General features: G+C 45.7%; 2 protein-coding genes across 2 annotated transcripts in view; one reads left to right on the top strand and one right to left on the bottom strand.

Annotated features, from left to right (window-relative positions):
• SLC25A46 (solute carrier family 25 member 46) overlaps positions 1-4,791 on the bottom strand; it is a 37,006-nt gene extending 32,215 nt beyond the window's left edge. The window contains exon 1 of the mRNA XM_084628869.1: positions 4,450-4,791. Within this exon, the coding sequence (XP_084484995.1) occupies positions 4,450-4,711 (262 nt within the window). The 5' untranslated portion in view covers positions 4,712-4,791. The remainder of the gene's footprint in view (positions 1-4,449) is intronic.
• A 3,623-nt stretch (positions 4,792-8,414) lies between these two features.
• TMEM232 (transmembrane protein 232) overlaps positions 8,415-24,664 on the top strand; it is a 144,421-nt gene continuing 128,171 nt past the window's right edge. Inside the window, exons 1-2 of the mRNA XM_084629186.1 lie at positions 8,415-8,506; positions 23,792-23,945. Of these exons, the coding sequence (XP_084485312.1) occupies positions 23,812-23,945 (134 nt within the window). The 5' untranslated portion in view covers positions 8,415-8,506; positions 23,792-23,811. The remainder of the gene's footprint in view (positions 8,507-23,791; positions 23,946-24,664) is intronic.

Here is a 24,664-nt window from a genome sequence, read left to right as displayed (position 1 = left end):
CTTCCAAACAAGAGTCAGATTCCTCTGCCTGTTGTGTGCCATGATTCCGAGCTGTCAATTGCCCTCACCCAAGCCATCAAGTCAGAACACAAAAAGATTTCTTACCCATTGCAGTAAGCATTTTCTCTCTGCCCCTACAACTTACAAGGCAGAGATAAGAACTTTTGCTCTTTGCCATACAGATACTTATTCTTTGCTTCAGTGGCTCTGCCAGTAGCTCTAGCAAGATAAATAGGTCAGGGCTCCTCCCAACAGTATCTGAGCCAAGAGCTTTCCACCCCAATCCTCTATGGAGAGATTGGAGTCCCTAGCTTGCCAGGTGACATGAATGTTTCCTGCGAGCACTCTTGGATCCTTAGGAGACTCCAGGGAATGAACTTGCACATACTGCCCATAGAGCAGAAACAGCTCTCCCCAACTTTGTGTCTGAGAGTCCAAGGCACTGAACCTTCTCTCATAAACAACCATGTTTCAGCAGGCCCCCTCAGAAGGCACAGAAGACAGATGCTATGCTTCTCCTCCAGCAGTAGCACATTCACACTCTCCTCACCCCACACATCACTGAATTATTTTTCAAAAAGTCTTATTAAAAAAAAAAGTCAGAGGTACCAAAAGATTGGAGAAAAGCAGTAGTAGGAAATAAGGCAAAGAGTGATTCTGCTGTCTCATAAGTCTAACTTTTACCCCTACTAAAACAATGGAACATTTGAAGAAAAAATCCAAACCTTTGGAGGGTAATAGAACCATTAGCATAAGCTGTATCATTACTGAAATGATGACATTTCCAGTAGCATGCATCATGTATTAAGTGCTGCACAAGCAGGAGATACAGAAGCAAACAACAGTCAATGCAATTTTTAACTGCTTATGCCAAGATGCATCAGGAAATGACAGTCGCTTGATAAAGAGCTTTGCTACAACTGCATCAGGAATTCAGTGCTCAGTTTTAGGCACCATATTACCAGAAAGATATTTGCAAACCAGAAATAATTCAGGGAGGGGAAGAAAAAAAAGAAAAGAAAAAGAAAAAAAGATCATACATTGAAGGACAGATTAAAGCCTGACCCTGCAAATTGCTGCTCTGAGGCAAAACCCCACTGACTTCAGTAGAGTTCTGTGTGGGCACAGCAGTCTACAGGTACACAATGAACTGCAGAATTGAGACCTACGAGTCACTTAGCTATAAAATGGCAAAGTGGGGGACTTAAAACTTAAAAATATAAATCTACATAAATATTTTAATACACATACTGGTATTACAAAATAATTGTTTAGAAATGCATAGAACAACAACTAGAAGTAATGAGATGAAATTGAAGACAGTTCAGGTTGAATATTATTCAATTCAAAACTATTTTAATTGAAATTTGAAACACTAATTTCCATTAATATTACGCTTTTATGACTTTGTAATAGACAAACTAAGAGTGCATGAACTACTTGACAATGTCCTTTTAATAAAAATATGGAAACAAAAAGAAGTAAAAGAGTTAGGATTATTATCTTGCATTTCAACAATTTGCTGTTCACAACATTCCTTTTCATATTTTACACACATCATCTCCATTTCAGGAAGACAGAAAATGATAATCCAATTGCAATGACTTCTGTTCCCTTTTGCCAACACTGCCAAGGAACCATTGGAATAGATGCCTACATCATATTGTCTTAACTCCCACCTCCTTCAATAGAAAAAGACTGACAAAACAAGAGGATGTACATTTAAAGATGACCTATAAATGAGAAATTTGTGTTTGTCCCCTTTTTACTTCTTTATGATGCACAAAGAAGTCCTGAAAGTTTGTGTATTTTTGTTTTAAAAAGTTTATGCCTTGACTCTTGAATTTTGCAGCAAGAAAACTACTATGTTGGTGTGAAACACCAGGAAAATGAAATCTTATTAACTGACTGAAGATTGTTTCATGCTCTTTATAAACTGTTGCAAGACCCATCTATTGTCTCAGATTTTTTATTGTACTTACAGAAGGTGGGGTATTTATGTTAATTTTGATGCTACTAGTTATATGGATGGCTGAATTTGCATGTATAAATGTATTGCATTATAAAAGGCACATGGAGCGTACAACCAGCACTTTTTCTAACAATGTACTTTGTGTGTCTATTATGTGCTTAGCACATACTTTTGGGCACTGTATAAATAATACCTATTTAACTTAAATACACAATCAGAAAAAAACTTCCTTTGTTAAAGATTCAACACCACCACCATCTCTTCAAGCTCCCAAACCACATTCAGGGGTACCACAGAAGAGAGATCCAGGAAAATAGGGAAAGTGAGATAAAACAAAACAAAAACTTTTCAGATCTTCTTTATACATTAAACCAAAAAATGCACAAATCCATTTTGCTTTCTTATCTTCAGGTCAACTCAAAGTTTGGTGTTTTTTTAATAAACAAAGTTTTCTTTTATCTTATGTTCAAGTTTTGAAGTCAAAATACAAGAGTGAACAACTAGTTTGTATAGATTTGAGGCAAAACTGGGTTTAAGATACGTAACATCTCCTAAAAGAGGACACTTTGTCTAGGCATTTAATGTATATAGTACCTATCACTGTGGTATCATGAGCAGAAGATCAACTACTTTATGAAGCATGTCTGATGTTATAAAATACTTCAGACATTCAGTAAGAGTTTTAGAATAAGAGGGAATAAGTAGAAAATAAACAAAAAAATTTACATAATCTGATTATATGCAATGTGAACAGAAAAAAATGAACTGAAAAAGCTTGAAAAAAATAAACTTTCAGATGAGACGTGAAAATAAGTGATTCAATGAGATGGCACAACTGAGCAAAGTTGATTTCAAGAGGAGGGAACTCAAGTGTAAAAAACAAACACTAATTGTGGTTAGACCAAGTAGGATGCCACACAGGTAGCTAATACTGAAGAAAATAGTGGGTTCATTAGGTAGTCTAGCATAGCCAAGGAGGCTTATAAAAAACAAGGAGAAAAGTTTTGAACTAGATTCTAAAGTAAATGGAGGAGGGGAAGCAGAAGCAGAAGAGTTCCAGAATAAGAGGGAAGCTGACATGCTTCTCAATTTGCTTGGCATTCTTAGCCCTGGTCTACATGGGCGGGGGGGGGGGGGGGGGGAAGAGGAGGAAGAGGAGAAATCTTTCTAAGTTCCCCCGTCGACTCTGCCTGCCCCTCTCGTGGTGCTGGAGTACAGGAGTCAACGGGAGAGCGCTCGGAGGTCGATTTATTGTATCTAGACTAGAGACAATATATCAATCCCCACTTGATCAATCGCTGCTCGCTGATCCGGCGGGTAGTGAAGACATACCTTTAGGCTTGGTCTACACTACCAACTTATGTCAGTATAACTACATCACTCCAGGGTGTGGAAAATCCACACCTGAGTGATGTAGTTTTACCAACCTAACCCCTGGCGTAGACAGTGCTATGTCCATGGGATAGTTTCTCCAGTTGACATAGCTACCACCTCTTGGGGAGGTGGAGTACCTACACTGATGAGAGAACCTCTCCTGTCAAGTGTATGTAGTATCTTCATTAAGCACTAGAGCAGCGCAAGTGGAGACAAACCCTTGGTGTTTGTAAAGCCACAATCCTTTTCTATTCTGAATTGCTCCTCAAAACTTATTTCTGCTTTGTCACCATTTAGTGAGTTAATTCACCAGTCCAATGTAGTTATTTAATGCAGCCATCCAAACACCTGCACTGCGTAGGCATGCGATCGTATTTCTCTAACCCTTGTCTCATCTGCCTTCCCCCTTATCTCCCAGCTGGTGTGCTCTATGTGAGATTAGACCAGTGGTTCTCAAACTGGGGATTGTGACCCCAAAGTGGGCCTGGCATCACCAGGACTGGCTGAGACTTGCTGTGACCCAGGGCCAAAGCCGGAGGGTTTCAGCCCTGGGCGACGGGTCTCAGGTTACAGGCCCCCTGCCTAGGACTGAAGGCGTTGGGCTTCAGCTTTGACCCCTCCCAAAGCAGTGGGGCTCAGGCTTTGGTGTCCACTCTCCCCCATTGTGGTATACAAATTTTTGTTGACACAAGGGGGTCATGGTGCAATGAAGTTTGAGAACCCTTGGGTTAGACCATAAACTCTTTGGGGGCAGGGACTAATTTATACTATCTGACACGGATACGTTTGACTGTTGATCCTGTAACATTATAACAGGAGCTGGGCTGTGGGGAATCCCCTGCCTCCTAGGACAAGGAGCAGATGGATTATTTTGTATCTATTTTCCTTTACTTGGGACTGTTGATAAACCAGCACACACACAAAAAGAATCAGGGAGACACCCTAATAAAGATCCATCTCTACCTCTGTTGTTCCTTTGCCCCCTCGCCCTGCGCTGCCCCCGCCCTGAGTCCAGCTCCGGCCCCTCTCCCCCCGCCATCTCATCAGCCCCTAAGCCCAGCTCCGCCGTCTCACCACGCCCCGGCCGGCTGGGGTCCCCTTACCGGAGCTGGAGCCGGCGCCCGCGGGGTACGGTTCGTCGTTGAGACCAACTCCCCCGAGGGGGGTCCCGGCCGGGCCGGCCCCGTACTGCGGGGTCCTCTCCCCCCAGTGCAGGTTGCGGCTGCCCGGGATGTCGGGGGGGCTGGAGACCCAGTGGCTCAGGTCCGAGGCGGAGCTGTAGGGCTTGGCCCCGGGGCCCGGCTCCTCCCGGCCGCCCACCCTGTAGCCCAACCCATCGAAGCCCTCGGGGCGCCGCGGCTGCATCGGGGGGCGCGACGGGGGCGCAGGCGCCTGCGAACAACAGCGATACAGGAACCCGCTGCTGGAGCCGCTCAGTATCGACTTCCGGGTCGGAACCGGAATCCGACGCCCTGAAGCCAGGCAGCGGTCCCTGAGCGTCACATGACCGTGGAGCCGGGTGCTGGGCTCTGATAGGCCAATAGGCATCCCCCACCCGGCCGCCCGCCGCTCTGGTGTCCTGCTGGTCTCGGCGGGGCGGGGGTGTAGGTGGCAGTGTCGCTCTCCCTGGGTGGGTGGTGGGTGTCTGCCCGTTCTCTTGGCTGTGTCGGGGGCGGTGTCACTGTCTCTCTGCCCCTCTCAGGGGCCGGGCAAGGCAGTAGAGGCCTTGGGCGTGCTTGGGAGTCAGCGCCAACCCAGCCACCAGTGTAGACGGGCAAAGGTAGATTTGCACCGGTTGTGCTCCCCCTCTTTTCCAGCAGGTTTAAATTCCAGCTTCCTTTTCCCCCGTTGCGGGTTGTTGCCCTGTAGCTGATCATTGCTGGCTCAATCCCAGACAAAGACAAAGCCTAACGAGCCTCTCTACCCTATTGCAGACAGGGTAACCAGGTGTTCTGGTTTTTATAGGGACAGTCCTGATCATAGAATATCAGGGTTGGAAGGGACCTCAGGAGGTCATCTAGTCCACCCCTCTGCTCAAAGCAGGACCAATCCCCAACTAAATCAACTTTGTCAAACGTGACCTTAAAAATATCTAAGGAAGGAGATTCCACCACCTCCCTAGGTAACGAATTCCAGTGTTTCAGCACCCTCCTAGTGAAAAAGTTCTTCCTAATATCCAATCTAAACCTCCCCCACTGCAACTTGAGACCATTACTTCTTGTTCTGTCATCACCTACCACTGAGATATTTGGGGCTTTTTCTTATATAGGTACCTCCTGTCCCAATTTTTCACACTTGCTATTTGGTCACCCTACAGACAGCTTCACATAAGAACAGCCATACTGGGTCAGATCAAAGGTCCATTTAGCCTAGTAGCTTATCTTCTGAGAGTGGCCAATGCCAGGTGCTTCAGAGGGAATGGACAGTACAGGTAATCATAAAGTGATCCGTCCCATAGGCACCAATTCTGTGCATGCTCTGGGGCTGGAACACCTACAGGGAAATATTAGTGGGTGCTCTGCACCCACCGGTAACCAAGCTCCCCCCTCTTCACCTCCTCCCCCACCACCTGAGTGTGCTCCGTTCCCGCTCCTCCCTCCCAGCACTTCCCGCATGCCCCGCTGCCTAACAGCTGTTTGGCAAAATGAAAAAATGCTTTCTTGGCTTTAGCTGGCATATGTTGGGGACAAGCTAGAACCAGTCAGAAACAGTCTGTGCCAACCTTAACTACTAAACTTGTTTGATCACTCACTCTCAGATATTTAGGAGGTAGTTTTTAGTTGGAAGATAAGGGCAAAAGGCTAAGTATCAGTGACAATGGGCAAATGGGATTGGTAATGTAATACACTGCTCATGATATTACATGGGTATCTTGCACTTTCAGAGTTATTAATGATGGTTGTGTCCTCAAGGCAGTGTGGTAAATTTGTAATAGGCTTGCCCCAAAATGTCATTGAAGCTGAAAATGTGCAATGTGATGTGATGATGAAGGTGCTTACAGTCTAGTATTATCTGTTCATATCAATAAAACTGAACAAAGATATATTATTGCTGGCTTTTTGTTACCGGATTAGTCACAGATAGGGAGTAGCCAGGAAAAAAACAACCACTGAGAAAAAACAAAACAAAAAAACATGCTGGTGACAAAATAATGGAATGGCTGGGGGTACCCCCAAGAAAATATTTATTTTAAACATTTCCATGCAACCAAATGATGGACAGAAGAATTTAGATAAGCATTTCCTTGCCCATGTAAAGGTAAGGAGGCTGCAGACAAAGTGAAAGGTCACCACCCAATTTGTTAAGACCTCTTTGTTAGTGACAAAGGCCTGACACACATGTCACAGGAAAACTTTTGGAACATGAATCTTAAAATAACATGGGATTCATTTCTGAAGCACACCCATTTTCAATCGTTTCCGTCTCATGCCTCAGTCTGCCCGATTTCTGCAATTTGTAATAACAACGATTAATAAGGAGACATGACAGCAGGTCTGGGCAGAATGAGGGCTGCATTCCCTCCAACAGGAGTGTGCCAAAGAGCAGCTGAAAGGGGGAAAGAGCCTGCCAAGCTGGTGTGGCGCTGGGGGAAGGGGGGGCGAGCAACTTCAGAACCCCCTGACATGCTGGGGGAGGTGGAAAAACTGGATTGAGCCCTCTGTCAAGGTTCCTCCCCCACTCTGAACTCTAGGGTACAGATGTGGGGACCTGCATGAAAACCTCCTAAGCTTACTTTTACCAGCTTAGGTTAAAACTTTCCCAAGTTACAAATTAATTGTATCCTTTGTCCTTGGAATATCCACTGCCACCACCAAACTCTAACTGGGTTTACTGGGAAACGTAGTTTGGACACGTCTTTCCCCCCAAAATCCTCCCAACCCTTGCACCACACTTCCTGGGAAAGGTTTGGTAAAAATCCTCACCAATTTGCATAGGTGACCACAGACCCAAACCCTTGGATCTGAGAACAATGAAAAAGCATTCAGTTTTCTTACAAGAAGACTTTTAATAGAAATAGAAGTAAACAGAAGTAAAGAAATCACCTCTGTAAAATCAGGATGGTAGATACCTTACAGGGTAATTAGATTCAAAACATAGAGAATCCCTCTAGGCAAAACCTTAAGTTACAAAAAAGACACACGGACAGAAACAGTCATTCTATTCAGCACAGTTCTTTTCTCAGCCATTTAAAGAAACCATAATCTAACACATACCTAGCTAGATTACTTACTAAAAGTTCTAAGACTCCATTCCTGGTCTATCCCCGGTAGAAACCAGCATATAGACAGACACACAGACCCTTTGTTTCTCTCCCTCCTCCCAGCTTTTGAAAATATCTTGTCTCCTCATTGGTCATTTTGGTCAGGTGCCAGCGAGGTTACCTTTAGCATCTTAACCCTTTACAGGTGAGAGGATTTTTCCTCTGGCCAGGAGGGATTTTAAAGGGGTTTACCCTTCCCTTTATATTTATGACACCCTCAAATGTGTGGTGGGGGGGGGGCAACTCTGAACCCAGCAGAGGAGAGAAGAATGTGTGCGAGGGATAGCTCACTGGTTTGAGCATTGGCGTGCTAAACCCAGGATTGTGAGTTCAATCCCTGAGGGGGCCATTTAGGGATCTGGGGCAAAAATTGGGGATTGGTCCTGCTTTGAGCAGGGGGTTGGACTAGATGACCTCCTGAGGTCCCTTCCAACCCTGATATTCTATGATCCTATGAAGCAGAGGAACCTCGGCTGGTAGACAATCGCCACCTCACCTGGGTGTCCCCTCCTACAGTCTCTAACCGCTGGCCAGGTGCAATCCCAGCCCCCGCCTGTCTCTCCCGGCTTTCTTCCTGCCTGCTCCCCTGCTGAGCCAGGCCCTTCTTCCTGCCCTGGCGCTGCACGGTCCCCCCCGCCCCGCACAAGGGGAGCGCGCGCAGGGAGTTTCAATCTCCACTGGCCACCCGGCCTCCAGCTCCGGTTTGCAGCCGCCGGGCTGGTTGCTGCGTCCGGCCGGAAGCGCCTCCTCCCCCGTCACAATGGGCTGGGAGCCAGCCCGACCGCGTCCTTAGCAACCGCCCCGGCGGCGGCGCCCGAGCAGCGGCCGGGGGCCTGGGAGGCGAGTCGCCCTGGCGCGGTGCTGAGGGACGCTCCTGCCCCCACTCCCGTCACCCTCAGGTAAGCGGGAGGCGGGAGCAGGCGCTGAGGCCAGGCGCTGGGTGCCCTGACGGTGGCACGAGAATGCCTCTAAAACGTCGGAGGTTCACGGATTGCCTCGAGCCCCCCCTCCCCCGGGCCCCATCACCCCTGCTCCGGAACGCACAGTGCACCTGGGATACTCTCCTGGCCTTGCCATCTCCTTTCCTCTCCCGGGCCTGCCAAGAATAGGCTGACTTTTCGAATCCCTTCAGGTATCCGTGTTACTTGCTCTGCATTTTGCATACATCCAGAGGGCTATTATCATGCTAAGGAACCTGTTAAATCGAGTGACAAAGACAAGTGAATTCCCTTTGTGGTTAATTTTCATCTCCCTAAGCCAAATTATACCACAGCTTTCAAGGAAAGATATTTGTTAGTTAATGTGGAATGACTTCATAAAGAAACCCTAGACATCACTGATATTATTTCTGACAACTTCCCAGTGTTTTCACATTGCTTGTAAAGCTGCATAAATACAACCTGCCGTCACTCCTGGCTCTCTTTGACTAACTCACACACACTCTCTCTCAAACAATCGCTTTCCCAACTCACACACGCCCTCTCTCAAACAGTCCCTTTTCCAATGACAGTTAGAATAAACTACTCCTCTGTTTCTTCCTTAAGCTCCCTATCCTGTAAACATGAATTTGCATCACTTTGCACATGTGAGTAGTCCCATTGAAGCCAAAGGGATTGACTCTTCATGAATTATGAGCATAAAGCTATGCACGTGCTTAAGTATTTGCGGTAAACCCTGATCCTACAAAGACTTATCCACTTGTTTCAGAGTAGCAGCCGTGTTACTGAGATCCCTCAGTGAGATCCCTCACTGATCTGTATTCGCAAAAAGAAAAGGAGGACTTGTGGCACCTTAGAGACTAACCGATTTATTTGAGCATAAGCTTTCGTGAGCCCTTTTCTTTATCCATTTGTATAACTTTATGTCAGAGGTGAGCAAACTTTTTGGCCCGACGGCCACATTGGGGAATAGAAATTGTATGGCAGGCCATGAATGCTCACAAAATTGGGGTTGGGGTGTCGGAGAGGGTGAGGGCTCTGGTTGGGGGTGCGGGCTTTGAGGTGGGGGTGGGGATGAGGAGTTTGGGATGTAGCAGGGTGCTCTGGGCTGGGACCGAGGGGTGTGGGAAGGGGTGGAGGTTCCAGATGGGGTTACGGGCTCTGGGGTGGGGCTGGGGATAAGAGGTTTGGGGTGCAGGAGGGTGCTCCAGGCTGGGATTGAGGGGTCTGGAGAGCGGGAGGGGGATCAGGGCTGGGGCAGGGGGCTCGGTAGAGGCTCAGGGGTGCAGGCTCCAAGCGGCGCTTACCTCAAGTGGCTCCCGGAAGCAGCGGCATGTCCCTCTATGACTCCTACGTGGAGGCACGGCCAGGCGTCTCTGCATGCTGCCCCATCTGCAGGCTCTGCCCCTGCAACTCCCATTGGAGTGCAGGAGGGGGCCATTGGAGTTGGAGCGGGACCATGCCACAGCTTCTGGGAGCCGGGGGGAGTAGCCCCCGGCCAGAGCGCCAGAGTGGGGCCATGCCACGGCTTCCGGAAGCCACGTGGTGCAGCCCCAACCCTGCGCCTCGGCAGGGCTGAGCCACGTGGTGCAGCGTCCGACCCAGCGCCCCAGCTGGAGCGCTGGAGTGGGCCCGAGCCTTGTGGTGTGGCCCCTGACCCAGAGCCCTGGACGGAGTGCTGGAGCAGGGCCTAGCTGTGTGGTCCGGCCCCCAGCCCAGCGCCCCGGTCGGAGTGGGACTGAGCCACGTGGTGCGGCTGTCGACCCCACTCTCCAGCGGGAGCTTGCGGGCCAGCTTAAAACGGTTTGCAGGCTGTAGTTTGCCCACACCTGCTTTATGTGCTGCAAGTGGTCCATTGATTTCAGTGAGATTACTCAGTGTGTAAAGTAAATTTTTGCAAGAGCAGAGCCTTAGGTCCTGATCTGGCAAACATTTAGGATTGTGCTTAGTACCATGAGCAGTTCCAATGATTTCAATGGGACTAGTCAAGGTAGTAAAGTTAAGCAAATGACTGAATGTTTGTGTATTCAGAGCTGTAGACTGTAAATTCTGCAGGAGTCACTTCAGCGTGTATCTTGTACAATGCTTGGCCTATTATCAACACTTAATGAATAATAAATAATCATAATGGGAAACAAAATGATACCGTAGAAAATTTCTATAAATAAGCCAAGATATTTTCATTTCTGTCACTTTATTAGAGGGACACCACAAGCTAAAATAATGCATTTTTTTAACCTACTCTGATTATAAGTAACACCTGAAGACTTGATTCTGCAAACACTTATGCACATGCTTAACTTTAGTACTGTAAATCAGTGGGATTACTCGTGGTAGTAAAATTAACATGTGTGTATAAGTATTTGCGGAATCAGGGCCTAAATGATTACTATCAATGAAAGATACTGAAGAAAAAAATATTTTTCTCAATATTTTGAGTTTGTTTACTATGTGTGCTTGACAGCACATTAGGTATGTCTACACTGCAATTAAAAACCCATGGCTAGCCTTTGCCAGCGGACTCAGGATTGTGGGGCTCTGGCTGTGGGCAGTGATGAGCTGCCAAAATCTTAACAACGGGTTCCCTCCTCACCCCACGAGGGGGTCGTTACCCACCCCCGCCCCCTGGGACTCCTGCCCCATCCAACTCCCCCGCGTTCCTTTATGCCCCCTCCCCAGGACCCCTGTCCCATCCATCCCCCTCCCCTGCCCCCTGACTGCCCCCAGAACCGGGCAGGAGGGTCTCGTGGGCCACCATAGTGGGTGCCCACCCCACCTCTAAGAGCCAGAGGCACCTACGGGGGGGCGAGGTGGCAGCTCCCAGGAAGCATCCCGCAGGTCCCTCTGGCTTCTAGGGGCAGGGGAGCATAGCTGGGGGGGAGCAGGGGGAGCAGCCGCTCCCTCACTGATCACATCAAAAGTGGCGCCTTAGGCTCCGACTCCCTGGGTGCTCCGGGGCGGGAGCACCCATAGGGAAAATTTGGTGGGTGCACAGCACCCACCGGCAGCTCTCCGCCCCACCTCCGGCCACAGCTCACCTTACCTCCGCTCCGCCTCCACCCCTGAATACACCACCCTGCTCTGCTTCTACTCCCCCTGGCTTCCCACGATCAGCTGTTCGGTGGGAAGCCAGGGAGGGCTGGGGGAGAAGCAGGCGGTGGCTTCCCGCTCAGGCCCAGGGAGGCGGAGGTGAGCTGGGGCAGGGAGCGGTTCCCCTGTGTGCCCCCACCCCGGGTTACCTGCATGGGTGACCCTCCTCGCGCTCCCCCACCCCAGCTCACCTCCGCCTCCCTGGGCCTGAGCAGGAAGCCGTGGCCTGCTTCTCAGCCTGCCCCAGCTTCCCGCGTGAACAGCTGATTCGCGGGAAGCCTGGGGGGGGGCAGAGAAGCAGGGGAGGGCGGCGCGGCGCGTTCAGGGGAGGAGGCGGAGGCAGAGCGGAGGTGAGCTGGGGCCGGGGTTGGGGCGTGGAGCTGTCAGTGGGTGCTCTGCACCCACCAAATTTTCCCCTTGGGTGCTCCAGGGCTGGAGCACTTATGGAGTCAGCACCTAAGGCGCCACTTTTGGCCGGTTAAATTTAGAAGCCCTTTTAGAACCAGTTGTCCCTCGCGGAACAACCGGTTCTAAAAGGGCTTCTAAGTTTAACAACCGGTTCTAGTGAACCGGTGCGAACTGGCTCCAGCTCACCACTGGCTGCGGGGCTATTTAATTGCAATGTAGAATTGGGCTGCAGCGTAGTCTCTGGGACCCTCTCACCTCGCAGACATGCAAGCAATTGGGCCTAAATTTGTTTCCCCTTTCTCTCACTGTTCAACTGATGCTTTTACAAAGGAATGGACTGTTTTTACAGATCTAGCGCCAAGTGTCCAGCTTATTCAAGGCATTATGCAGGTTTATAAAGGTGAGCAATCTGATGGTTGAATATCCATGAATACTCTAAAATGATAGAAAAAAATAGATAATTGAGTATTATGGAGAGCAGAACTTGGCCTGGTGGGATTGCCTGGACTGAAGCTGGGACAATTTTGCCTATTATTTGCTGTAGATCAGCAGTTATTTATGCTGTATCTTTTTGTAATTTTATGGTTGTGTAGTTTTCAACATTGTGATTCTTTGGTATTCTAGCTACATGGGCTAGACTGTCTTGCCTGGGGTCCCTAGAGAGTTGTCCTCTGCTGCTGTAAATATCCCAAGTGACAAGGCCATCGCTACTTCCCTTCTATAGCCTAACTACATCTCAGTGGATCAATTTTTCCCCTTTCTCAGGAGAAAAAAAATGGCAAGAATACAGAGGAGGAAAATGTGTGAGGTTCCCTCCAGATCTGTTTGTCAGGAGGTAAAATGGGGCAGGAGGGAGAGTGGGGTTTGCAAGGTTACGACTCCTCAGATTGAGATGGAAGCTTTTCCTCCAGATACTGTGGTTCTCCCAAGATCCCCAAGAGGCACAGGGCTGTCTAAACAGAGGATCTTGGAGCCACTGCACAAGACAATACACTATACACAATATAAGGAGGAGTCCTGAACTGGCTGCGAGATTAAATAGCTGGATTTATATCGGGGTCGGCAACCTTTCAGAAGTCTTCATTTATTCACTCTAATTTAAGGTTTCGCGTGCCAGTAATACATTTTAACGTTTTTTAGAAGGTCTCTCTCTATAAGTCTATATATTATATAACTAAACTATTGTCATATGTAAAGTAAGCAAGGTTTTCAAAATGTTTAAGAAGCTTCATTTAAAATTAAATTAAAATGCTGATCTTACACCGCCGGCCTGCTCAGCCCGCTGCCAGCCTGGGGTTCTGGTCACCTAGGCCGGCAGCGGGCTGAGTGGGGCCTGCGGCCGGGACCCCAGCTGGCAAGGGGCCAGCAGCCAGAACCCCAGACCGGCAGCGGGCTGAGTGGGGCTCAGTCTGGGGTTCCATCCACCGGCTCCTGCCAGCCAGGGTCCCGGCTGCTGGCTCCGCTTAGCCTGCTGCCGGTCTGGGATCCTGGCCCTGCCCACACAGAGTGCGTACCTTCCTTCTTCCTCGTTCTAGCCCATTCTCTTCCTCTCTCTGTGCACTGAGCTGACGGTGGGAGTGCACTGAGCACAGGGCTGGGGGTGAAGGAGCAGGCTGGGGGTTGGGGTGTAGGGTCTGGCCAGGAGCTAGAATGAAGGAGGGGGCTCAGGGATGGGGCAGGTGGTTGGGGTGTGGAGTGCTTACCTGGGCAGCTCCCATTTGGTGCGAGGGGTGCAGGTGGGAATGTGGGGGGGTGCAGGAGCTCCTGTTTGGTGCTCAGGATGGGGGTCGGAATGTGGGGGGTGCAAGAGTCAGGGCATGGGGTGTGGGGGGCTGGGTATGTGTGGGGGGTGCAGGAGTCAGGGCAGAGGGCTGGGTATGTGTGTGGGGTGCAGGAGTCAGGGCAGGGAGCTGGGGGTGTGTGAGGAGGGTGCAGGAGTCAGGGCATGGGGTGTGCGGGGGCTGGGTATGTGTGGGGGGTGCAGGAGTCAGGGCAGAGGGCTGGTGGTGTGTGAGGAGGGTGCAGGAGTCATGGCGGGGGTGGGGGAGCTGGGTATGTGTGGGGGGTGCTGGAGTCAGGGCTGGGGTCATGGGGGGATGCAGGGGTCATGGCAGAGGGCTGGGTGTGTGTGGGGGGTGCAGGGGTCAGGGCATGGGGTGTGGTGTGTGTGGGGGGTGCAGGGGTCAGGGCATGGGGTGTGGTGGGGCTGGGTATGTGTGAGGGTTGCAGGAGTCAGGGCAGAGGGCTGGGGGCATGTGAGGAGGGTGCAGGACTCAGGGCAGGGGGTGTGGGGGGGCTGGGTATGTGGAGGGAGTGCTGGAGTCAGGGCAGAGGGCTGGGGGTGTGTGAGGGGGTGCAGGGGTCCAGGCAGAGGGCTGGGTTTGTCGGGGGAGGTGCAGGGGTCAGGGCCTGGGGCTGGGGTGTGTGTGGGGGGGGGTTAGGGGTCAGAGCAGAGGGCTGGGGGTGTGGGCTAGGGTCGTGGGGGTGCTCCCAGCCCCCTGCCTAGAGCGGCTCACGGCAGGGGGCTGGAGGGGATATGCCCTGATTCCACCCCCTTCCCCAGGGCCCTGTCCTCTTCTCCGCCTCCTCCCCTGAGCAGCAAGCGCACTGCAGCTCCGCTTCTCCCTCTTGCTGGCAAGGGCCATCAGCTGATTGGCAGCAGGGAGGGAGAGGAGGGGCAGGAATCCAGCAAGCTGGGGGAAGAGGCAGGGGAGGGGAAACTTGCCTGCCCTGCAGCAGCAGCTGGCAGAACCAAGCTTCTTCATCCTGCCCCGCGGGGGGGCGGAGAAGTGCAGGCTGGGGCAGGCAGGATTTTTAATGGCATGCTGCTGCCTTCCGGGGTCCTGGCCCCGGTCCAGCTCAGCCCACTGCCGGCCTGGGTTCAGCAGCGGGCTGAGCGGGGCTGGTGGCTGGGACCCGGTAGGCCGCAGTGTGTCATTAAAAATCGGCTAGCGTGCCTTCTGTGGCACGCATGCCTTAGGTTGCCGACCCCTGCTTTATATCTTTTCTGTCTCTAACTTCTAAGATGTCATGCAAAGGTTATCTTAATTTTTATTTGTAAATGTTATTTACTGTGTTTATTTCAACAAAAAATTATTTATGTAACAAAGGACATATTCTCATTTTACTGCACAGGGTAATTTACCATGCATAAAACTCATTAGTTTTAGTGGGGATTAGCATGTAAACTCCCCTTCCTCCTGCATCAAACTGATGATATACACCCTTAAGAGTGTGACACACAACAGCAGTGGCAAAGAAAAAACTGAATTAAAAAGCTGAGACTCATTCCTTAACTTCTTGGCTAGTTGCTCCTTGATGTTGCGCATATTACATTATAAATTAGATCATTCAGTATAGCAGTATGCCAGCATAACAGGCATGAAAGGGACAGGACAAGAATGGAGTATCAGACTGAATTTCCTGAATCTTGTTAATATTGGTCATTACAGTACTAGTTTTATAGGGTTAATTTGCTGGGTTTTTAACAAATCCTTTTAGAAATTTCTGAAAATTGAAAACTTAGATAAGACTATTATGTAAATACATATATATGTGTTTTTCCATGTATTCAGGGATTTAGTTACATAGACCTTAACGAGCGAGTCCAGTGTTGGGGGGAGGGTCTATTTCCCTTCGCACACCAGTTTAGCAATGAAGACAGTCCCAGTTAACACCGGCTGATACAGAGGAGAATCAGAACCATTATGTTATATTATGTAAATAGAGTATATTGTAATTTTAGGCAATTTAAAATGTTATTGGTGTGCTGAATAAGAAAGGTAGGGTACAAGGTATTTTGGCAGGAATGTTCAGACAGATCTCATGGGTAGCTTGGGGTGGAAACAATACTACAGTCATGCTTTTTACAACAGTAAAATAAATGATATAGTGATTGAAGTTTTAGTTGATGGGAGTCACAGAACCCGATTTAAAATTGTGGGTTTGCTGCTGGATCTTTCTGTAAGAAAAAAAGTATTTAGATTAATTTGGAATTAACATAGGGGAAATAGTGATGCAACATCACGACCATGAGAAAATTGGAAGTACTTTTCATAAATTCAGAGTAATCTGCTTTTTCCTTAGATAGTAGTACTCATTCTCATTTCTTTATAACTGCAACTGGGTGAGATGGTTGGTAGACTACAGTTTTGAAAAGTTCTGGCTCCTGAATAGAGTTATATCAAGTTTGTTAACAACCATGTTTGCTGCAAAAGCTGGTCTTGAATTAGGTATTCAATAATATGCCAGTGCACCACTAATCAGTCTATGTATTTACTTAGTTCAGTTTATTCATTGTATTTTAATACATTTTGTGGTATAAAATAAAGGAAGAGATAAAATATTTTTGACTGAGAGTACTTGACTGTGGAACTAGCTACTGGAAGAGATGAAATTGAGCCAAAACCTTAATATGGAATCCAATGGAGAATATGGGAAATATTATAATGCCATTATATAAATCAAAGATAAGCCCTCACCTGGAATATTATATTCATTTTTGGTTACCTCATCTCAAGTGTTCAAAATGAGAAATGACTGCCTAGGAAGGAGTACTGTGGAAAGTGATCTGGGGGTCATAGTGGATCAGAAGCTAAATACGAGTCAACAGTGTAACGCTGTTGCAAAAAAAGCAAACATCATTCTGGGATGTATTAGCAGGAGCATTGTAAGCAAGACACAAGAAGTAATTCTTCCGCTCTACTCCTCGCTGATTAGGCCTCCTAATCAGATCCTGTGATCATTGAAACACATGCAGCTGGTGGAGAAAAAAAAGGGACAGTGGTATTTAAAAAGACACATTTTATAGAACAATGGGTGCACTCTTTCAGGGTAAACCTTGCTGTTAACATTACATACATAGCACATGTGCTTTCGTTACAAGGTTGCATTTTGCCTCCCACCAGCATGTGGCTAGCCCCTCCCTCCTCCCCGTGGCTAACAGCGGGGAACATTTCTTTTCAGCCACAGGCAAACAGCCCAGCAGGAACGGGCACCTCTGAGTGTCCCCTTAAGAAAAGCACCCTATTTCAACCAGGTGACCATGAATGATCTCACTCTCCTGAGGATAACACAGAGAGATAAAGAACGGATGTTGTTTGAACGCCAGCAAACATGCTTTGTTCTACAGTGATTCCTGAGTATGTGCTACTGGCCTGGTGTGGTAAAGTGTCCTACCATGGAGGACGGAATAAGGCTGCCCTCCCCAGAAACCTTTTGCAAAGGCTTTGGGAGTATATCCAGAAGAGCCATGAATGCCAGGGCAAATTAATCATTAAACATGCTTGCTTTTAAACCATGTATAGTATTTTAAAAGGTACACTCACCAGAGGTCCCTTCTCCGCCTCGTGGGTCCGGGAGGCAGCCTTGGGTGTGTTTGGGGGGTACTGGCTCCAGGTCCAGGGTGAGAAACAGTTCCTGGCTGTCGGGAAAACCGGTTTCTCCGCTTGCTTGCTGTGAGCTATCTACAACCTCATCATCATCTTCTTCCTCGTCCCCAAACCCTGCTTTCGTGTTGGCTCCATCTCCATTGAAGGAGTCAAACAACATGGCTGGGGTAGTGGTGACTGAACCCCCTAAAATGGCATGCAGCTCATCATAGAAGTGGCATGTTTGGGGCTCTGACCCGGAGCGGCCGTTCGCTTCTCTGGTTTTCTGGTAGGCTTGCCTCAGCTCCTTAAGTTTCACATGGCACTGCTTTGGGTCCCTGTTATGGCCTCTGTCCTTCATGCCCTGGGAGATTTTGAGAAATGTTTTGGTGTTTCGAAAACTGGAACGGAGTTCTGATAGCACGGATTCCTCTCCCCAAACAGCGATCAGATCCCGTACCTCCCGTTCGGTCCATGCTGGAGCTCTTTTGCGATTCTGGGACTCCATCATGGTCACCTCTGCTGATGAGCTTTGCATGGTCACCTGCAGCCTGCCACGGTGGCCAAACAGGAAATTGAAATTCAAAAGTTTGCGGGCCTTTTCCTGTCTACCTGGCCAGTGCATCTGAGTTGAGAGTGCTGTCCAGAGTGGTCACAATGGAGCACTCTAGGATAGCTCCCAGAGGCCAATACTGTCGAATTGCATCCACAGTACCCCAAATTCGACCAGGCAAGGCGGATTTAAGCACTAATCCCCTTGTCGGGGGTGGAGTACGGAAATCGATTTTAAGAGCCCGTTAAGTCGAAAAAAAGGGCTTCATCGTGTGGACGGGTTAAGGGTTAAATCGATTTAATGCTGCTAAATTTGACTTCAACTCCTAGTGTAGACCAGGGCTTAGTTTGACTTCCTGAATAACACAGGCCATAGAATTTCACCCAGTTATCTCTGCATAGACCTTGTGTTTGACTAAAGCATATCCATTTTATATAAGCATTTTATTTGAATGGGCCCAGCTCACCAAGCAATTCAGTATTGCTCTGTATGACTGTATGTCCTCATAATTATTCACCAATCTGCCAATCTTTATCTCATTCACAAATTTTACCACCAGTGGTTTTACTTCCAGTTCACTGATTAAAATGCTGAGGAACGCTGGGCCTAGTACTGATCCCAGTGGAACCTCACTAAAAACCTGCTCAATTCAAGATGATTTCCCATTGACAGTGGAATTTTGAGATGTCAGTTAGCCAGTTTTTTGTCCACTGAACATGCTTTATTGATATTGCATAATGCTAATTTTTTAATATGAATGTCATGCAGTACTAAATCAAACACCTTACAAAAGTCTAAGTATATTACATCTATGCAAATGAGTACTTGTGGCACCTTAGAGACTAACAAATTTATTTCAGCATAAGCTTTTGTGAGCTACAGCTCACCTCACGAAAGCTTATGCGCAAATAAATTTGTTAGTCTCTAAGGTGCCACAAGTACTCCTTTTCTTTTTGAGGATACAGACTAACATGGCTGCTACTCTGAAATACATCTATGCAGGTACCTTTATCAGCCAAACTTGTTATCTCATCCAGAAATATGGAATCAGGGGTTTTTGACAAGACCTCTTTTTTTAAAACCATGTTGGCTGACATTAATTAAATTCCAGCCCTTTAATTCTTTATTGATTGAATCCTGTATCAGCTTTTCCATAGTTTAGTCTGGGATTGATGTCAGCCTAACCAGTTTATAATTAGCAAGGTAATCCTGCTTGTCCTTTTTGAATATTGGCATGACATTAGAACTCTTCATGTCTTCTAGAATTTCCCCAGTACTTCAACATTTATTAAAAATTAACATTGACAGAAATCTCCTCAGACAACTCTTTTAGGATTCTTTGGTGCAAGTTGTCCAAACTGCTGATTTAAAAATGCTGTTTAACATCTCCCTTAGTTACTAATGGATTGGAAAATATTTATTATCATCATGTGCTTTGAGTACATTACCCTGATTTTATCCAAATACTGAATATAAATATTTATATATATATAAATAATCTAGTAAAGGGCTTATACCATTTTAGGATTTCGTTTGTTCCTGATATATATAAAAAAACCTCCTTTTCCTTAGATCTGTCACCCATGGATTTTTCTCTGATGTCTTTAGCTTCCCTTACTTATTTCTACACTTTATAACTTTTACCTTGTATTGGTTACTGTCTACTTCCCCTTTTTTCCATTTGTTCTTTATTATATATAATTTCCACTTGCGGCCTTCACTCTCTCTTTTAACCAGGATGCCCTTTTACCCAAAGTTTTCTTCTTTCTCAATTATGGAATTAAACCATTTTGGCCATCTAATAAATTCTTCAACGGCTCTCAATTTTCATTTACACTCTTCTGTCTAATTTTTTTCTTCCAATCTATTTTGCTGATAATTCCTCAGCTGTAGAAATTAGCCATTTTGCAGTACCAAGTATATATGTTAGTGGTTGGGACTGCCCTCTTTTTGCCCATCCTGAATATAATCTGGTAATGACCTTACACAACCACCAAGTTCCAGTAGAGTGATCAATTCATTTTTATTCTTCTTAATGAGGTCCAATATAGAGATATCTCGCATGGGTGCAATACCTCTTTGTTAGAAAATTAACACCCATAATTTTTAGAAACTTTCTATTGACTGCAGTGGGTGTTGGATTCGGCCTTTTGTAAACTATCATTTTTATATTCTGATAAAGGACCTGGGATCAAATCTTGTCCCAGCTGGCACCATAACTAGAAGAAACATAATTAGAAGGATGCCCGTACATCCTTTGCCCTAGCAATCCTGTTAGGGTAAAACAGGATTCCAGAAGACAAGCTGGCACACTTTGATGCATTTCTGAGGTAGATTATACGTAGATGCCTGCTACCTGCTAACTAACACTGACTGGGATGGCTAAACACACTTCTCCAAGCCATAGATCCATTCCTCCTGGGGACATGATGCAGAGGCTTGCTCTTCCTCCCAGGACTCTCTTAAATGTGTGGCTTGCCTGACAATATGTGCAAGGACAAAAGGTTCTCTTTACACCCTCTTTCCCACAGTTGCTCACCACTGCAGTAGCAAGCTGGCTTTAGCCTCATGTAGTTCATGCTGTAGCCTCTAAACAAAATTGAGAAAAGCTGGGGTACTGTGCTAAACTTAACACAAAATTTTTGGGTCATGGGTTTTGGGGTTTTTTTTAGTTTGTTTAAATTCTTCATGACTGGTTAATTTGTATAAGAACCTTGAAGAGCAAAAGCCCTGTATGATTCATAAGGGTTATTTATTTTACTAGCCATTTTTGTTTCATTTTCTGTCTTTATTAAAATTTTGATGTTAGTACATCTCACACTGACAGCATTTTGATAGTGTAATGATTTGCCTTGACATTGTTTACCATCATAATTTGCCTTAATAAGTGGCCTCAGCAGACTTGAATTGACAAATTCTTTATTTTCTTGACATTGTAATGCAGTATCAGGCACGTTCTTTAAGAATATTTCATGAAGTAAAGACTGTTAAATCCTTGGAGGAAAAAAAAGAAGAATGAAAAGTGGAGGCTGTGCAATTGTAAAATGTGTCTCTAAACTTAAAAATCTTAGTCATTGTCAAAAAGATAGTTCATACCAAAAGTTCTATGTTAATAATTGGTATTTAGTTACTTTTTAAAAAAGCTCTAGCTTTAAAATAATAGTTTGAAACTTAATCCAAAGTGGCTTTTTTTGTATTGAAAAAGAATAACCTTTAAGGGAGAAATTTGCATTCCAGCTGAAGATTCTGTATGAAGTTTCTGCTCAATGCCATAAAAATAAGGCAGTTTATCAAGAGTTTATCAGTCTCAGTTTTTAACAGTCTCAGTTAAATTAAGTTAATTTTAACAGTCTCAGTTAAATTCTTCTGCATAAGTGAGTAGATAAATGACAATTTTTTTTCATTTATAATTTTCTTTTGGCTCACAGCTCTTTATATGGCAAAACATTCTAAATTTTGTGTGTATGTTATAAACATTTTCTGTACTTTAGGATTTTGTATATTGAATATTTTATATTGATTAAGTTCTGCTATTAAACCCTTTTGTTGTTTTAACAAATGCAAAAAAAAAAAGAAAGAAAAAAGAAAAAAAGAAACCCAAACCAACATTTAGCTAGCAGTCTTCACCTCAGCAGTCTTTAGTTAAAAATCATGATTTCTTTCTTTCTTTCTTTCTTTCTTTCTTTCTTTCTTTCTTTCTTTCTTTCTTTCTTTCTTTCTTTCTTTCTTTCTTTCTTTCTTTCTTTCTTTCTTTCTTTGTACTTATAAACAGGAGGAGCTGGTAGTTGGAGGTAAGTACACCTTAAACGGAAATTCAGTAACTGGCCAACCAAACTAAAAACCAAATAGAAAAGGAGTACTTGTGGCACCTTAGAGACTAACCAATTTATTTGAGCATAAGCTTTCTTGAGCTACAGCTCACTTCACGAAAGCTTATGCTCAAATAAATCGGTTAGTCTCTAAGGTGCCACAAGTCCTCCTTTTCTTTTTGCAAATACAGACTAACACGGCTGCTACTCTGAAACCTAAAAACCAAATGCTACCTATTTAAATAACCCTGCACTTACGGGAAAGTTTCAGCAGCAACTCAAGCAGTGGAACTTACACTATACTGCTTCCTCTCCAAAGAGAGAAAGATCTGTGTTTACAGTTCTGGCTGTGAATAAGGATTTCTACATGTATGTTTCTGCCAAATATGAACAGGGCATAGCCCATTCTCTATCAGTATATAACTTAACCACAACGGAGATGGGCCAGAAGAGGGCTGTATTTCTCCTTGTTTTCCTCCAAAATTTCACTGTGCTCAATCTTCACAAGATTTTCAGGTTTCTGTTTTTAGCTGCTGTCTTAATTCCCACCTCGACTCACCACTTATGAATCATTTTCTGGTTTGTCCTTCTCCACAGACTCACTCCCAACTCTGAGCTGTAAACTACTACCAGCCATGGTAGCTTGCTCTGGGCTACAGAATGTATCCCTTCTGCTTCTGAGCACAATAACTCATTAGCTGCCTGCTCTTTCTGATTGTGTTAAGGTGTCTTGCCTGAATTTGGCCTAAGTTATTTGTGGCTATATGCTATATACACCTCTTTAAAATGAACAAAATAAAGTACATTGAGACAAAAAAACTGTATTAGAATATTGTTAATTGTCGGACTTAATCTGATAAAGCCATACAAAAAAATCAGTGTTACATCTATGGATAGGTTACATGTGGTTCTCCATCATGGGGACTACCTGTATATTGCTGGCTAGTGGGTGGTATTGGGCATGATTTGGTAAAAAGTGTGCTTCCAAAGGCTTGAATTTTATTGAAGTCACATATTTTTGCTCAATCAGGCCCCAAATGACCTGAAAACTTCAGATACAACAGAGATAGGGCTGAAAACATTTTTATGTCAGAGTTTCATACTTGAATTTTCTGTCTTCCATTGATTCAGTATAGATCCATGGATTTAATAGTTTAGTAGGATTAACAAGTGACACTGTTATATTATCTTTATCAGTTTCTATTATAAGTGAACCCTCACATTATTACAACTGTAATGCAGTAGGTATTTGTGTTCTGTGCATATGAACAGATCTCTATGGCCACAATTTCAAAAACAGCCTCTAAGCTTGCATCTTCGTTTGTCTAGGTAGAATAATTTGCAGCCACAAAGTATAGAATTTGTGTATGCAAATGACATTTGCCAGATTTGCATGCACACATGTTGTTTCTTGAGCTTCAAATGATTGTGTGTACAAAATTTTGGGTACAACTTTAGAGACCAGAACAAGACTTATTTGCAAATTCAGTCTTTAAAGTCATATTAATCACAGTAAAGTTCCTTTGTTCATACAAATGTGCAGTAAGTAGATAGATGGTACTATCTAGGTACCTCCAGGGTCTATTTTCATCCCCCCCCTGCCATTTATAGCATCATACTTTGCACTTACTGTGTGTAGCACTTTCCATCCAAGAGTCTCAAATAATTAATGGGTATAGCTAACAGTTCCCTTCTTTGAACGCCTCCCTGTCCATCTGTGAAGTAGGCAAATGCTGTTAATCTCATTTTACAGATGAGGAAGCTATTGGACAGAGAGTTGAAACAACTTGCCCAAAGTCATATATGACTATCTTGTTATGGTTTTTCTTAGAAAGTGTAACTGTCATCTTTGGTGAGCATGCTCATGTTCCTATGAGAAGGAACAGCAATATTGCAGAAGATATGTGTCTTCACATATAGATTGTGAATAGCTGTTTCTCTCGCTAGTGGGGATGCAATCAAAAATCCCAGTTTAGTGGATTGTAATGTATTCTGTATTTGTTTTGTGTGATTTTAGATTGATTATAGTATGAGAAGATGCCAGTTATTAAAGTGCCAGTGACACACAGATTTGGAATATTATCCAATCGACAACATAAAGAACTTCAAAAGGAACTTTTGAGAAAATATTTGCCAAGTCATTCATATGAAATCCACAGTAACAAGCCTACGTAAGTGCAATTTAAATATAAACCGTAAGATCACTTTATTATTTGCAGTAGAACAGTATGTGGTCAAAGTTTCTTTAAGTTTCAGTTTCTATGTATCATTAACTTCTTGTATAGAGTTCTTGAGTTGACTAACACCTTATTATCTGTATAGCCATTTAACTCTGGATGTGCATAAGACTTGAACAAAAATTATTCACTCCCAGTAGAAGCAACAAAATAATGACATCCGTCAGGTACACCTTAGAGGCATTTCATGGAAAGCTTGCTCCCAGTCATCCCTTCATCCTAATCCAAATGCTTGGGGAATTTGAATGTTTGATTGCAAAACCTAGAACTGGCCTATTACAGATAATATTGGTCTTGCCCTTTTCACATCAGTTAGGCATCTAGCTGGTATCTAACTCAGTCAACATGTTTTACATAGGTGTAGTTTGACTGCTATCTTGGGGAGGGCAAAGCACGCCACACACATGCATGCACACATGTGCATACTGAAGCCAGTTCCCTTGGCTCACTGGTTCTCTCTTCCCGCCTGGAGTGGTACTTGGGCTGCTGGTGCTGGGGAGGGGGATGGGCTGGCTTAATGGGGGAGCCCCAGCTGCTGCTGGCAGCCACTCCAGCACTGGCTGCTGCAGTGATGTCCCTACTTTGGTGCTGTTGTCACCTGCTGGGGCTGCTGCTACAGCTGAGGGGACACCACATTCCAGGCTCCTGCTTCC

The sequence above is a fragment of the Lepidochelys olivacea genome (assembly GCF_965140295.1).
Source record: "Lepidochelys olivacea isolate rLepOli2 genome assembly, chromosome: 5".
NCBI lineage: Eukaryota > Metazoa > Chordata > Testudines > Cheloniidae > Lepidochelys > Lepidochelys olivacea.
This window is presented reverse-complemented; position numbering and strand designations above follow the sequence as displayed.